Here is a 13,193-nt window from a genome sequence, read left to right on the forward strand (position 1 = left end):
CCCTGCCACCTTGCCTTCGAGCGGCGGGAAGAGGAGAGCCTGTTCAGCCACCGCCTGTAGCACGTGTGTGCGGATGACTCGCGGGCGCTCTGTGGATGATTTGGGTGGGCTGACACTGGTTGGCACACTACTGCGTGCCAACTTTTGGGGGGACCGCCCACTTGATTCTCTGTTTTCCTGAGACCTAAATTTTGACCGCGCCATCTTTAGTTTTGCTCACCCTTGCTCACCCTTCCTCACCACCAAGCTCCTTTGTGCTGGGTGGGCCCGCACCCTCCCACCAAGGTAGCCCTCAACGCGGCCTTCACAAGACGGGCGTCGAGGCCCCTACTGCACCAAGAAGCTTTAATGAACCGGAAGCACCTGGTCCTGGCTGTGCACCTGGGAGCCGCCACCGGATATTGGGCTGCGGGGTCCGAGTCGAGCCCAGGGGAGTCTGGTGGGGAAGACCACGCTCGCTCACTCGCAGCGCAGGCCGGCAACTGGCTGGAGGCCTCCCCCTTAAGAAAACTTCCCCAGGTAGTAGTTCTCCCACCTCCGCACTTTGTTCACTAGTGCTCTCCATTTGCTTGGGTTTATCCTTTCAATTCCTCGGCTGATTAAGTCGCCGACAAGTATGTACTGGTAAGAATAGATGGCGTCGATGGACTGCAAGCAGAACTCCTTCCTGTGGTTGATGATGAACCATTTCAGAGAGGACCAGGCCAAGTCCAAAGGGTTCAGGTGGTTGTAAGGGGGAGGCAGCGAGAGGAGCTCGTGGCCGTAGGCCGTGGCCACCTCCAGACGACACGCGACGCTCGTCAAGGTAATGACCGGCGGGGCCTGGGGCTCCGGCGCCTCGTCCTCCTCTGGCTGCGCGGCACCCTGCCCTCCTTCGCCCTTAACCACAATGGCACACTTCCCATGGGCCTTCTTGGCCGCGTCGCAGAACTCCAGGAACAGGCTGTCTTCTTGCCCGACACACAGCTCGTCCCTGAGGAACATCCGGTAGTGCCAAGGCACCCACCCTTGGCCGCCGCCGGCGTGCACGACGCTCCAGACTGGACCAGGCCGGACGCGCCTGTTGCTGGGTTTTTCCCCAGTGACGAGACTTTCGGGGATGTCTGTTTCCCCCAAGTACACGGTCTTAAACCCGTCGTACTGCAGCGTGCGCAGGGCTCTCAGGTACTGCAGGCACTGCTTCCTCCTGTGGCCATCAAACGGGATCCTGGTAATAATGTTCCTTAGAAGAGGGTGGGCAACGCGAGGCATGGCGGCACCTCAGGCCCCCAGGAGAGCCTGCCCAGCTCTGCATGCGGAGTTCCGGCCACAGCGGTGACCTCACAAAGGGCCCCCTGGCAGCCGGGCCTGTCCGGCAGGCACACGTGGGCTCGGGAAGCGCCTTGGAACACGTATTCCGAACAATTCCCCCCCCCCCCCCGCCCCGGCTTCTATGATGCAATACGCGTGCGATACGGGAATCAGGGATGTGATCCATATAGTGAGTCTTGGTGTTGCTTCCGCCAGACGTCCGGGCCAGAAGGGGCCGCTGTGTGAGTCTCCTAGGGCCGTCGTAACCAAACATCACAGGCCGCTTCATGTAAGCAACAGAAGCTTGCCTCACCGTTCTAGAGGCTGGAAGTCCAAGATCAGGGTGTGGGCAGGGCTGGGCTCTCCTGGGGCCTCTCTCCCTGGCTTGTCAGTGGCGCCCTGTCCCTGTGGCCTCGCACAGTCTTCCCTCTGTTGTGAACGCAGGTTTGTGTCCCAGTGTCCTCTCTTCACGAGGGTGCCTGCCAGGCCTTGGAAGTGACTGGGGTGGAGTCCTGGAACCTCAGAGGGACCCACGGAGAGGACCCATGACGAGCCAGCAGGCACCCCTGCAGAGACCCCCACCTGCACGTCCAGAGAGAGGCCCAGCCAGCACAGGGGCGGGACCCCGAGGTGGTAGGGCCGGGACTGGAACAAACCATCACACCCCGGAGACCGGGCACCGAGACCCCCTTCCCGCCCTCCCCGGATGCGGCGCCTTGGTGGCTTTCTCTGCATGGATATGCATCCCCCCAGGCACCTGCCACCTGGCAGGTTTGGGAGAGGGCAGGAGGGATAAGTCTCCATGACGACTTAGAAGGCAACACCTCACCCCTTCCCCGGGCAGCAGGCAGAACGTGGCCAGCCCCTGAAGTCACGCCCGCTGTGCCCGCTCCCCCGTGACTCAGACTGCCTGCTTTCTAGAAAACTCTGCTGTAGTCCCTCCTCCTCCACTGCTGGGCAGCCGAGGGCCTACAGCGGAAAGCTGACCGGTGCGGCTCCCTGGGAGAGAGCAAGGGAAGAAGTCCTAACTGAGGACGCGCTGCCGCAGCTCCGCTGGCCGGTCGTCTACCGACGCCAGCCCGCTCAGCCCGCTCGTCGTCAGAAGAGGGAGTACTCGTGAACTAGGTGTACCCCCCAACACGAGAATAGTTGCCACGCACGCCCGTGGGTGGGTGCCTGTGCTCACTGGGTCTCATGCCACAAGGTCAGGGGTGCAGGCAGCGCCACAGTTGTCTGTCCGAGTCGCTCCCCCAGTCTCGGCCCCAGGGCCGAGCAGCGTCAGGCCCGCGGCCGCCCTCCCACGCGGGCGTCATGGGCGCCGGTCCGATCCTGCTGGCGTCTTGCTGGCGCGGAGACTGTCGAGGCCAGGCCCCGGCCCCCTCGGGGTGCCGCAGCGTCCAGCCGCCCGCAGGGGCACCTCCCGTGAGCGCGCTGCGTGCCCCATCCCTCCCCCGCTGGCCCGGCCCCGCGCCTGCGTCTGCAGGACGGACACACCGCACAGTGTCGGCGTGCACAGGGCCAGAGACTGGGGGGTTGACAGTGAGGTCAGGGCACTCGGTGCCAGGGGCGCGCCGGCCCCTCCCCCGAGGCTCCCGGCTGTCCTCGCCGCGGCCTTGGGGCCCGACAGCTGTCGCCAGGCCGGAGACAGGTGGCTCAGGAAGGAGGGGGCAGGTGTGACCGCCTCTGCTTGTCCCCATGTGTCCCCAGTCACCTCTTTTTGTCTATAGAAAGGATTCTTGGGAAAAAAATTCTTCTATTGCATTTTCTAGAGCCAAGGGGAACCGACTGAGGCCCAGGGGTTTCTTCCCGCTCCTCGCCGCTCCTCGCCCCCAGCCTGTTTCCCTCAGGAGTAAAAGGAGAGGCAGGGCGAGCATCATTCACCCCGAAGTCAGGCCCTGCTCTCGTGGGACAAGAAAGATGTGTGCAAACGTGGCTGTCCACGTGGGGACGTGTGCGCGCGTCCGTGTGTGAGAGGCAGGGGCCTCAGCGTTAGTTGTGAACTGAGTATCTTTTTCCCTCATGTAAACATCTATACAGAATTCTCAGCAGAGAAACGTTTGAGGGTTTTTTTTTTTAAAGATTTTATTTATTTGTTTTTAGACAGAAGGGAAGGGAGGGAGGAAGAGAGGGAGAGAAACATCAATATGTGGTTGTGTCTCACGTGTCCCCCACTGGGGACCTGGCCCGCAACCCAGGCCTGTGCCCTGACTGGGAATCGAACTGGCGACCCCTTGGTTCGCAGACTGGCACTCAGTCCACTGAGCCGCACCAGTGGGCGCAAGAAACATTTGACTTTCTTATGGATGAGAAAGAGGAAGGAGGGAACAGGGCTGGGCTCCTCCTCCTTCCAGGAACACAGTATCTTAGTCCGTTCCGGCTGCGGACACAAGTGTCTACAGACTGGGGTGGGTGTGAGGCTCAAACCACACATGCTCCCTGCTCCCAGCTCCGCAGGCTGGGACGGCCGAGGTCATGGTGGCCGCAGACCCGCGTGGGGCGAGCCTACCTCCTGCCCTGCAGAGCCCGCCCCATCACAGTGCCTCTCGGTGGAGGGCAGAGAGGAGGAGACAGATCTGGTGTCTCTTCTTATAAAGGCAGTGTCCCCGTGACCTAATTAACCCCCAGGCCTGACCTCCTAAAGCCCTCGCAGCAGAGCATAGGGTTCCCATGCACGGATTTGGGGGGGCCTACACATCGCGCCCTAGCCCGCGGTTTGGGGGCCCGGTTCCACTATGTAGCAGCTGCTTAGTGCTGGACGCAGATTTCCAGACTCTCGACCCCCAGACACACGGCAGGAAGGATGACCCTGCTCCAGCCCCGGGTGGCTCGGAGTCGCCGCGGGCTAAGTCTGGCCAGCCAGGGGGCAGGTGGAGGTGAGGGGGTCCCTCCAGGCTGGAGCCCTGGGCCATCACCATGAGAGCCCCCAGAGCTCTTCCCCTCAGCGTGGAGACCAGCAGTGTCTCAGCGACCTGGGTCTCAGGGCGGGGACCGTCACGGCAGGGAGCAGGGCCCCAGCGGGCCTTCTGTGCACGTGACGTGAGAGAGAGGTACACAGACCCCGAACTAGTCGCCTGCGCACTCCGCACTGTGAGCGACAATGAAGGTGTATGTTGGACGAAGACTTTCTGGAAGCCTCACATCAACTCTGGGATCTGACAGGCCTGGCTCTCAGCCCCTGCCAGCTGCGTGGCAGTAGATGCCCAAATTTCTGAGGCTCTCTGGGCCTCGGCCCCTGAGAGTGCCCACCTCGTGGAGCTCCTAAGAGGGCCACCTCAGCTAGAATGTGTCAAAGCTCCTAGCGTTTGGGCGCATTTGTTAAGTGTCAGCTTTCCCCCTTCCCACCGCACCTTTAAGGCACACGTGGCTGCCCACCTGCTTTTAGTCCCCAACCCCCTCCCGACAGCCCCACGCGTGTGGCTCACCTGTTCACCTGCCTGCCAGGAGCCCCAGGCTCTTTTGGAGGAAGCCCCCACCCTGTTTGTGCTGTAAGCAGCCCCACAGTGCATCCCAGGTTCCCGCCTGCACTTCCAGGCTCGCCGGCTCCCAGAGGGGCCTGCACCTCTCCCTCCCCAGGAGCAGATCCGTCCTCTGTCCTCAAGGCAAGTCTCCCCAACACTCGTTCAGACACCCGGCCCAGCCGGGAGCGCAGCCTGAGCGCCAGCCGGGATCCCCGCGGAGGCGCTTTCTGCTCATTGCACTTCCCAACATAACCCCGTGCCCAGTGCGTGGGCCGGCAGGGGAGGGGGCACAGGCCCCCGCAGGGCCCAGAGAGGTGGCAGCTCCCCGCTGCGTTTCGTACCAATAACACACACGCATGCAGGTGCCGGCCTGGGCGAGGTGCAGCTCGGAACGGTGGGCACGAGGCCAGGCTTCGGACAGCCCACCCGGGAGCGTGGGCGGGGGGCCACAGCGCGGCCTCTCTCTGGCAGAGACCCACCTCAGCGCTGCTCCCCGAAGGCCGTCCGTGTCTGTGCCCATGGGGAGGCAGCACGGCCGCCGTGGGGCGTCCCTTGACACGGACGGCTTGTATCGAATCCCCATCAACTGATCCTGCTGGTCGGCTTCACCTCGTGTCTCCGCGGTGTCTGGCGGGGCTGCTCAGGCTGAGCACGGCCAACCTTGGTCTCTTTCTCTGCCCTGACCTCATGTCTACCGATCAGTTTTCCGGTTCTGCCTTAACATGGTATCCCAGATCACCAGCGTGTGGGTACGCTTGTCTTACAGAGAGTTCATAGTCTGGGGGACGCTTCCTCTGCCAGGCCTGGGAGGCAGCGTCTAACCGGGGTGCGGGACGTCTCCATGCTACCTGGGACCTCAGAGAGGCCATGACGCCTTCTGAAAGTGGCCGCCCTGAGCCTCTCCCCCTGTAGGAGACGCTTAGCACAAGCCGGCTCCTGGACGGCTGGCCCTTCCCCCGGAGCCCCCTTCCCACACCCCTCCTGGACAGGGTGACCCACCGCCCTCCCTGCTCCCAGAGACCTGGCTCACCCCTGGCCCTGTGCATGGTCCTGGGACACCGTCTTCTCCAGGACGCGGTGTTTCTCTGTGTCCCCGCCCGAGGACAGTGCCTGGGCCTTTGTGTGTCTGGGAGATAATGAGAAACAGATATTCATTCGGTCTTGGTCCCCGGTTCCTAGCACAGAACTTCTAAAACCCTTGGACTTCCTGAGTGCCCCTAGATGGCAGGGGGCGGGGGCGGGTGGCCTGAGGCACCAGGACCATCCGCTGACCCCCTGCGAGGGCAGGGAGGCTGGTGACTGAATTAGTCACTGAAGGCTAATGCCTTAACCAACCATGCCTGCCTGCGGAGGCCGCCACCCAGTCCCCTAGGAAGTGGCATTCGTGGAGCTCTGGGTGGGGAACGCAGGGAGGGGCGGGGCGGGGCGGGGTGGTCCTCCGGGAGCAGGCGTGGAAGCTTGGCGCCCCTCCCCCACGCCTTGCCCATGGTCTCTTCCACCCGGCTGCTCCTGAGTTGTGTCCTTCATGATAAACCAGGAGTCCAGTGGGTGAAGTGTTCCCCTGAGCTCCGTGAGCCTTTCAGGCAAATTATCCAACCTGAGAGGGGGTGTGGGAAGCCCTGCTTCACACGGAGCTGATCAGAAGCACAGGTGGCAGCTGGGGACCTGACGCGGCCCCCGAAGCAGTGTGTCTGTGGACAGAGCCCCCAGCCTGCGGGGTCTGTGCTGGGCCTGGCCTGCTGGCGTCGGAACCAAACGGAACCGCAGGGCATGCAGCGGGGGCTGGGCGGCGGGAGCCCTGGGTGTGGGCGTGGAACACCCGCACGTTTGGAGTCACAAGGGTTTTGAGTAGAAAGAGCTCGGGAGGCCCTTGAAAATGCGCAGGGGGCTGTCGTGGTCCAAGGAAGTGCTGCGCGCACCGTGCACGCGTACTGTGCTCCTGCAACGGGGCGGCGCTGAGAGGGCCTGCGGACCAGGCCACCGTCGCTGTCTAAACAAAGCAGTGCTCAAGCAGTGCTCGGGGTGGAGACCTTGGGGGAGGGGAGGGGGAGGAGAGACAGAAAGAAGAACACGTGGGAGCCTCTCTCCTTCCAGGAACGAAAGCCTGGGACTGCGTTCCGACCTTTACAGAATCGGGGGGCTGGCTGCAGGCCGCTGCGAGTGTCCGCCTGCAGTCCAGGGGCATCACCCAAAGCCAAACCAGATGACCTTCACAGACGGCGGCACGAAAGAGAGTTCCTCCCTGTGCCTGCTGAGAGGCACGTGCAGGAATTCGGCCGACCACAAGCTCTCTTATTTCTGTAACGAGTGTTGGTAAAGCACCAGGATGAGTCTCAAGTGACGAACACGAAAAGCGACCACATGGAAACCTTCCGTCTCGTCAGCCCGACCCGGAGGACGGGGCATCGGCTGGTAAGTGCAGACAGGTCCTCCGGTAGCGTGAGGCGGGGCAGCCATCCCCGGCAGACGCGCCGCCAGCGGGCGAGCTCTTTCCCGTCTCACAAACGCGTCACCACCGCCACCAGCGCCTGCCTCGGCCTCCCCAACAACAGCCCCCCCCCCACCGAGTACGAACGTCAGCTGCCATCGCCCCCAGCGTCCGCCATCAGCACCAAGACCAGCGCCACCGTCAGCATCTGCCGTTGTCACCACCGCAAGACGTACCGTACTGTTTATTTTATTTTCAAAATACACTCAGGTGCATGGTCTCGTTAGCGCTCCTCTGCTTGTAAGGTCCGCAGAACTGGCGTCGTTGCCTTCGTTTTATCTGTACGGAAGCCGAGATTCACACCCCAGGGGCAGATAGTGAAGCCCAGACTAGAGTTTGGTTCTTCTGACGCTTTTTTCCAGTGGGTCCCTCTCTTTAAATGAAAATGAAGAACATCTGACGAACTTCTGATAGTAACGACTGCATTCTGCGTTCCAGCCGGAGGCCTCAGAAGGAATGGCCGGCGGGACCACATGTCCCAGTCCCCACGTGCCCCAGGTGAGCTGCCAGCCTCTCAGCGTTCACGTAGCCCCTTGAAGTTGACACTTCATCCAGGGCCTGGGCTCCCAAGTCAGCCTTCTGAGACAAGAGGCCACCTTCATGGACACCCTAGGAGTCTCCCAGATTCCTCTGAGAAAAGTGGGCGTCCCTTACCCTCCCCGGGACACAAGCTTCTCCGGGGCAGGGAGAGTCTGGCCGGAAGCCACTGCTGCTGCGGTCTCATCTCAGAGCACCAGAAAGCCTGCGAAGGACACAGGACGCAGGCTTCGCGTGTGTGCCACCCGCTGGGAGTGCCCAGGGCTCCGCAGAGATCCTCCGGCCCCCTCGGGGGCTTGAGCCCTGTCTCCAGGTTCCAGGTAAAGCCAAAGCAGCTCTCGGCCGACCCCGCAGGAAGGCTGGGCCTCGTCTATGGAGACCTGCTTGCCTCGCCTTAAGGGATCCCCTGGATCTCGGTTTGGGTTCCGCTGCTTGCACACGTGGGGGCCAGGCTGGCCTGGCTGGGTGGCAGGGCGGCTCTCTCGCCAATGGGCAGTGCGGAGTGCTTAACCGCCTTGCCCTGGAGGCCTTTCTTTTTGAGTTCGGAGGTCAAATTGGAGTAATAAAGGTCTTCCAAGGACTTGTCGTTCTTTCTGAGGATGTTGCTGGCCAAGCGGAAGAGGAAAACCACTGCGTAAATGCCAATGATGGTGAGGATGTACCAGGCGGCGCTGGTCCCGTCTGGAAGCTTCAGGGCTCTGGTGGAGTTGGTGCCGTTGCGGCCCTCCAGGTGGTCCCTCAGCAGGTGCCCCAGGAGGGTGGCCGCCGGGGTCTGGTTGGGGGCTCCCTGGGGAGGGCACTTGACCCCTGAGAAACAGAAAGATGCGGATGAGACCCAGCGTCCCGGGCTGAGGGTGCCTGGCCAGGCCAGTGGCCGCGAGACCGCCACACGGGTGGCGAGCGCAGGAACGCGGGAAGAGGCCTTCTCTGCTGAAGGAGAGGAGCCCAGCGCCCTACGTGTCGATGCACTTTTAAGACCCAAAACGGTTCAAAATGCCAAGTTTTGGAATAGGAGATGAGGCATCATAAAGATGTCCATTGTCTCTCAAATAATCTGCACAACATAATTGCAATAAAAATGTCAGTAGAATCTTTGCGAACTAGACAAACTACGCCTATGGAAAAATTAACGGTCAAGACTAACTAGAAAGAATGTGGGGGGATAAAAAGGTGATGGATGGAAATTAGCGTAGCCAGAAATGTAAAACTCGCTGGTCAGGGGAATAATTTCCGGTTTTGTAATGAAGAACTATTTTACTTGCCCACAGCCCAGCTGCGCTCGCTGGGCCTTGTCGTGGCTGTGGATGGCGCTGAAGAACCAGGCGCAGCTCTCCCCAAAAAGGCCCCCTGCAAACACGCTACAGCTGGAACAGTGTGATGCCGGCCACAGACCAATGGGACAGAGCGAAATGCCATCGGAAGGCCGGGAATCAGCATTCGGGCCCTTGCTGCTCGGTGAGAGGAAGCCGAGCTATTCAATGAGCATTGCAGCAGCACAGCACTGGGTCTACGTCTCTCACATTATGTCCAAAAACAGTGCCAAGGGATCAAAGATTTTAACATTAAAAAAAAGAAACAACCTAAGGTACTAGAAAAAATGGTAGAGTTTTTCCTTCATCATCCCGGAGCAGGTATCTGTTTCTAAGCACAACACAAAAATCCAGAGGGGGTGAAAAGAAGAAAAAGAAAAGAAATGTTAAATTCAACTGCGTAGAAACGTGAACGTTATTGCACGCTGTCAAGCCAAGAATAAGTGACAAACAAGAACAATTACAATTTACACCACTGAATTTCTCTTAATCACTTTTTGTTCTGGGAGAAAAAAACCAAAACCCTGGTAGAAAAATATATGCTGAGGGTAGGGACAGTTAAGTTATAGAAAACGAAAGGGACCTTGAACGTGAAAAAAGCTTCTCAGTGTTACTCATAATAAGAAACGTGCAAAGTCAAACACAACCAGACAGCATTTTGGTATCTGCGGGGTGTGCAGGTCCGCCGAGTCCCGGCACACGCCGCGCGGCCGCACCGTGGGCCTGAGCGGGCCTGCTGTTGCGGGTGCGGGTCCCTACGGCCGGCCCAGGGGGCGCCGACGTTACACACGCACTTCCCTTTGATCCAGCAATTCCACCTGGAGGGCCTTATCCTGAAGGTGGCCCGGAACGAGTTTGGGACCCTGCGCGGATCAGGTGAGCCTTTGCGGCCCGACGACCAACGCGGAGGGCCAGCCTGGGCAGCGCCGCTTTCGGGGGTGGTGGCTGCATTTGGGAACCTCCAAGCAGTGCTGCTGTGCAGCCATAAGATGGATGAAGAGGTTTTTGGGTACTAAGTATTAATTAATAAAAAGTAACCCAACTGTGATATAATGTGACAATCAGACATGTAAGTAAAAGGGGGACTACGTTACCTGCTTGAAGCTTGGACGTTCATGGATAAAACATCCCTGGGGGAATACACAGGCAATCGGTACCTGTGCTTGCGCCGGGGAAGCGGGGGGCTGTGCTTTCACGGATGCCTGTTAGCACATTTTGTACCGTGCGCACTCAGTTTCGGAAAGGAAGTGATTTAAAGCCGGGAGAGTACGCGCGGCACCTTCCTGGCCACCTCGGTGACATGCCCTTGGGTAAAGACGCCGTGCACCCTCCCGAGACCAGGCGATTAAGATCTTAATTGCTGTTTAATTCTAAACTGTTTTCTCTCCTAGAGGAGCCGGTGGGAACGGAACCGAGGAAGCCAGAGAAGGCGTGGACGAAACTGTGAGGCATTTCCCCCGAGCTTTCCTGCTTCCAGCCCCCGTCCGTGCTCTCTGCGAGCCCAGCTGTGTCCAGACAAGTCACAGCACACGCCCCGCAGCCCGCGGCAGCGTGGGCCGCGGGGACACCATGGCCGCGTCCTTGCGGACGTTTGTCCGTTGCTAATTGTCGCGCTGACGCAAGGGTAAGAGCAGCTGGTGTTTTCCAGGGTAGTTAATTGTCAGAACGCATGAAGAAACTCACTGCTTTTAGATAAGAGAGACACCTGTTAAAAATAGCTCTACAAATCACATCTGACAAAGCCCAAATTAACAGATTTAATTACATGGAATTGGTCACTCAAGACACACAACCATCAGGAATTTGACACCACAGTTGGGAGGATGTTCGTGAACTTTAAGTAAAGAAGGGGGACGTCCCCTAATTACTAGCAAACGAATCAACCCGACAGAAGTATCATAAACTTAATTAGGGCAAGAGGACATGTTTAAACTTGGATGTTTAAACATGTATGACCTCATAGGACTTTCTGCGAATTGTTATAGAATGATGGGATACGTTCAAGCACATAAAAAACACCCAGCTAAAACTATAGAACAGTGAATTATTTTAAAACCAGCCCTTTTTCCGCAGGAAAGACGCTCACTGTCTTAATTTGTGAAGTTCATTGTTCTTTACCTTTCAGTTTTGAAAATAATAAGAGTGAGCAAGGTGGCCTGTAGCGGGTAAACCCATCACCCCATAGAAGACACACCTTCACCTGTGGCGCCTGCTCACGTCCTGATATGAAGGAGACATATCACGCCAGGGCTGCCCGTCCTTTTGTGGCTTCAGGACACTCACCTTCCATGGGGTGGGGGGAGTTCCTTGCCTCCTGGGAAGTCGATGAAGGGGGACCCCGCTTTGCAAATGGTCACAACGCCCCTGAAGTCCGGCTGCACCCAGGTCCCCGAGCAGCCCAAGAACGGCAGGGAGGCACCCAACAGAAGCTCAGCAGAGTGAACCGGGCGAACAGCCTCTCACTCAGGCAGTCCGAGGACCCAAGCCCGTCCGCCTCCAGTGGGCTGGGGATGAACGGCACCGCCCGGCCTCAGCTCGTTTGAGGCCGTCTGACGCTAGGGACGTGTTCAGGACCAAGCCGGCACCAAGCCTCCTCCAGCGCCCGCAGGCCCCCTGGCCCTGCGGTGACGGGCTGTCCCTGCGGCTGGCTCACAGGTTACGGCCTGGACGGTTCCTGAACTGCCCTGTTTTGCACCTGTTGCAGGCGTGGCCCTGGGTCAGGTGTGACAGAGGCCCGTTGTCATAGGGCCAGGAAACTCCGTGGGCAAGAGTCACCACCTTCCCCTCAGACTGTCTCCTCGAGGCGGAAGCCAGGCAGGGAGGCGCAGGAGGGCGCAGCACAGGCTGCGGGCCCCGCGGGGGCCGCCGGGCCACGGCCCCCGGCCAGGCTGCACGTCACAGGCCACACGGGGAGGGAAGCAAAGTTATCCCAGCTCTGGGAAGGCTCGGTCATGCAGCCCCGGTTCCTGGTCCCATTTCTGCCGAATCCTCGCTGACAGGACCATGAGCTGCCAAACTGGCGAGGGCTGTGGCTTTTCAAGTGTCATTTGATCAAGTTTACATCACTGGGGGACTAGCTAAGTAAATTATAAAATCAGCCACGTGGCCCAGCAACTCCAAGGCCCGTACGCAGAAGAAACAGAAACACACCCAGACAACACTTGTACACAAGTGCTCACAGCGGCACCAGCCACAGCAGCTAAAGAGCGGGAACAGCCGGGGTGCCCAGCGGCTGACGGTGGAGAAATCAAACGTAGTCTGTTCACACAAGGGAATATTACTGGGCAATCAAAAGAACAATAATACCTGTTACAAAGTAGATAAACCTTGGAAACATTATGCTAAGTGAAGGAAGTCAGTTACAAAGGTCAGCATAGCATGTACTTGCATTTATACGAAATGTCAAAAATCTATAAAGACAGAGGGCGGTTTGGCTGTTGCCTCGGTATGCGGTGGGGGCTAGGGGCAGGGCAATAAACTGGCTGGTGCTGGTCACACAAGTCCTCCAAAGCCACTGAAATGCGCACTGTGTGTGAGTGATGTTCGTGGTATGTGGGTTACATTTTGATAATGTAACAGAGTGGAAAACTGCGCAGCCATGAAAAAGAACGAGGAAGCTACTTGTGCACCGAGTGTAAATACCTGCAGGATGTATCCTTCAACCCAAACAGCGCAGCGGGGAGAGACGCTCCGTCTACGGGAACACGCCAGGGGAAAATCGCAGCTCCACTTCTTGCCCGTGCGGGCCGGAGGGCCGCTCGGGGGTGCCCAGGAAGGGAGGGCTGGCGCTGCGAGGGGCCGGGAGGCAGGGGCAGGGACAGGGACAGAACTCCCACTGTTTATTCTTCGTGCCCTGAGGAATCCTAACGCAGCACTGTGTTTCCTGTTCAGTTATCAGCCCAGCCGCTGACGACGTGTGAATCTTGGTCCAAGTTCCCTGCAGGCTCCTGCTGTTCCCTGCCCCAGGGTGGCCGGACCACGGCCCTGCCAGCGCTGCCACCTGGTCGGGGACTCCAACGCTGGCCCGAGGGAGTGGCCCGGGCAAGTCTCTGCCCTATGAGAGCTGCCGTTGCCTCCCCTGCGAGGTGGGGGTGCCCAGTCCCACGCCCC

General features: G+C 59.4%; 2 protein-coding genes across 2 annotated transcripts; both read right to left on the reverse strand.

Annotated features, from left to right (window-relative positions):
- Window positions 1-501: 501 nt before the first annotated feature.
- Window positions 502-1,251, reverse strand: CUNH21orf140 (chromosome unknown C21orf140 homolog). The gene has a single exon (XM_054576029.1). It carries the CDS (start codon window positions 1,249-1,251, stop codon window positions 502-504), a length of 750 nt encoding a protein of 249 aa, XP_054432004.1.
- Window positions 1,252-8,167: 6,916 nt separating this feature from the next.
- Window positions 8,168-11,384, reverse strand: SMIM34 (small integral membrane protein 34). Its single transcript, XM_054577457.1, has 2 exons — window positions 11,367-11,384; window positions 8,168-8,580 (listed from the first exon to the last, which is right to left on the reverse strand). Exons 1-2 carry the CDS (start codon window positions 11,371-11,373, stop codon window positions 8,168-8,170), a joined length of 420 nt encoding a protein of 139 aa, XP_054433432.1. The 5' UTR covers window positions 11,374-11,384.
- Window positions 11,385-13,193: the final 1,809 nt, after the last annotated feature.

The sequence above is a fragment of the Pteronotus mesoamericanus genome, unplaced genomic scaffold, assembly GCF_021234165.1.
Source record: "Pteronotus mesoamericanus isolate MK-2021 breed Mesoamerican mustached bat unplaced genomic scaffold, CSHL_Meso_final contig_116, whole genome shotgun sequence".
Lineage (NCBI taxonomy): Eukaryota > Metazoa > Chordata > Mammalia > Chiroptera > Mormoopidae > Pteronotus > Pteronotus mesoamericanus.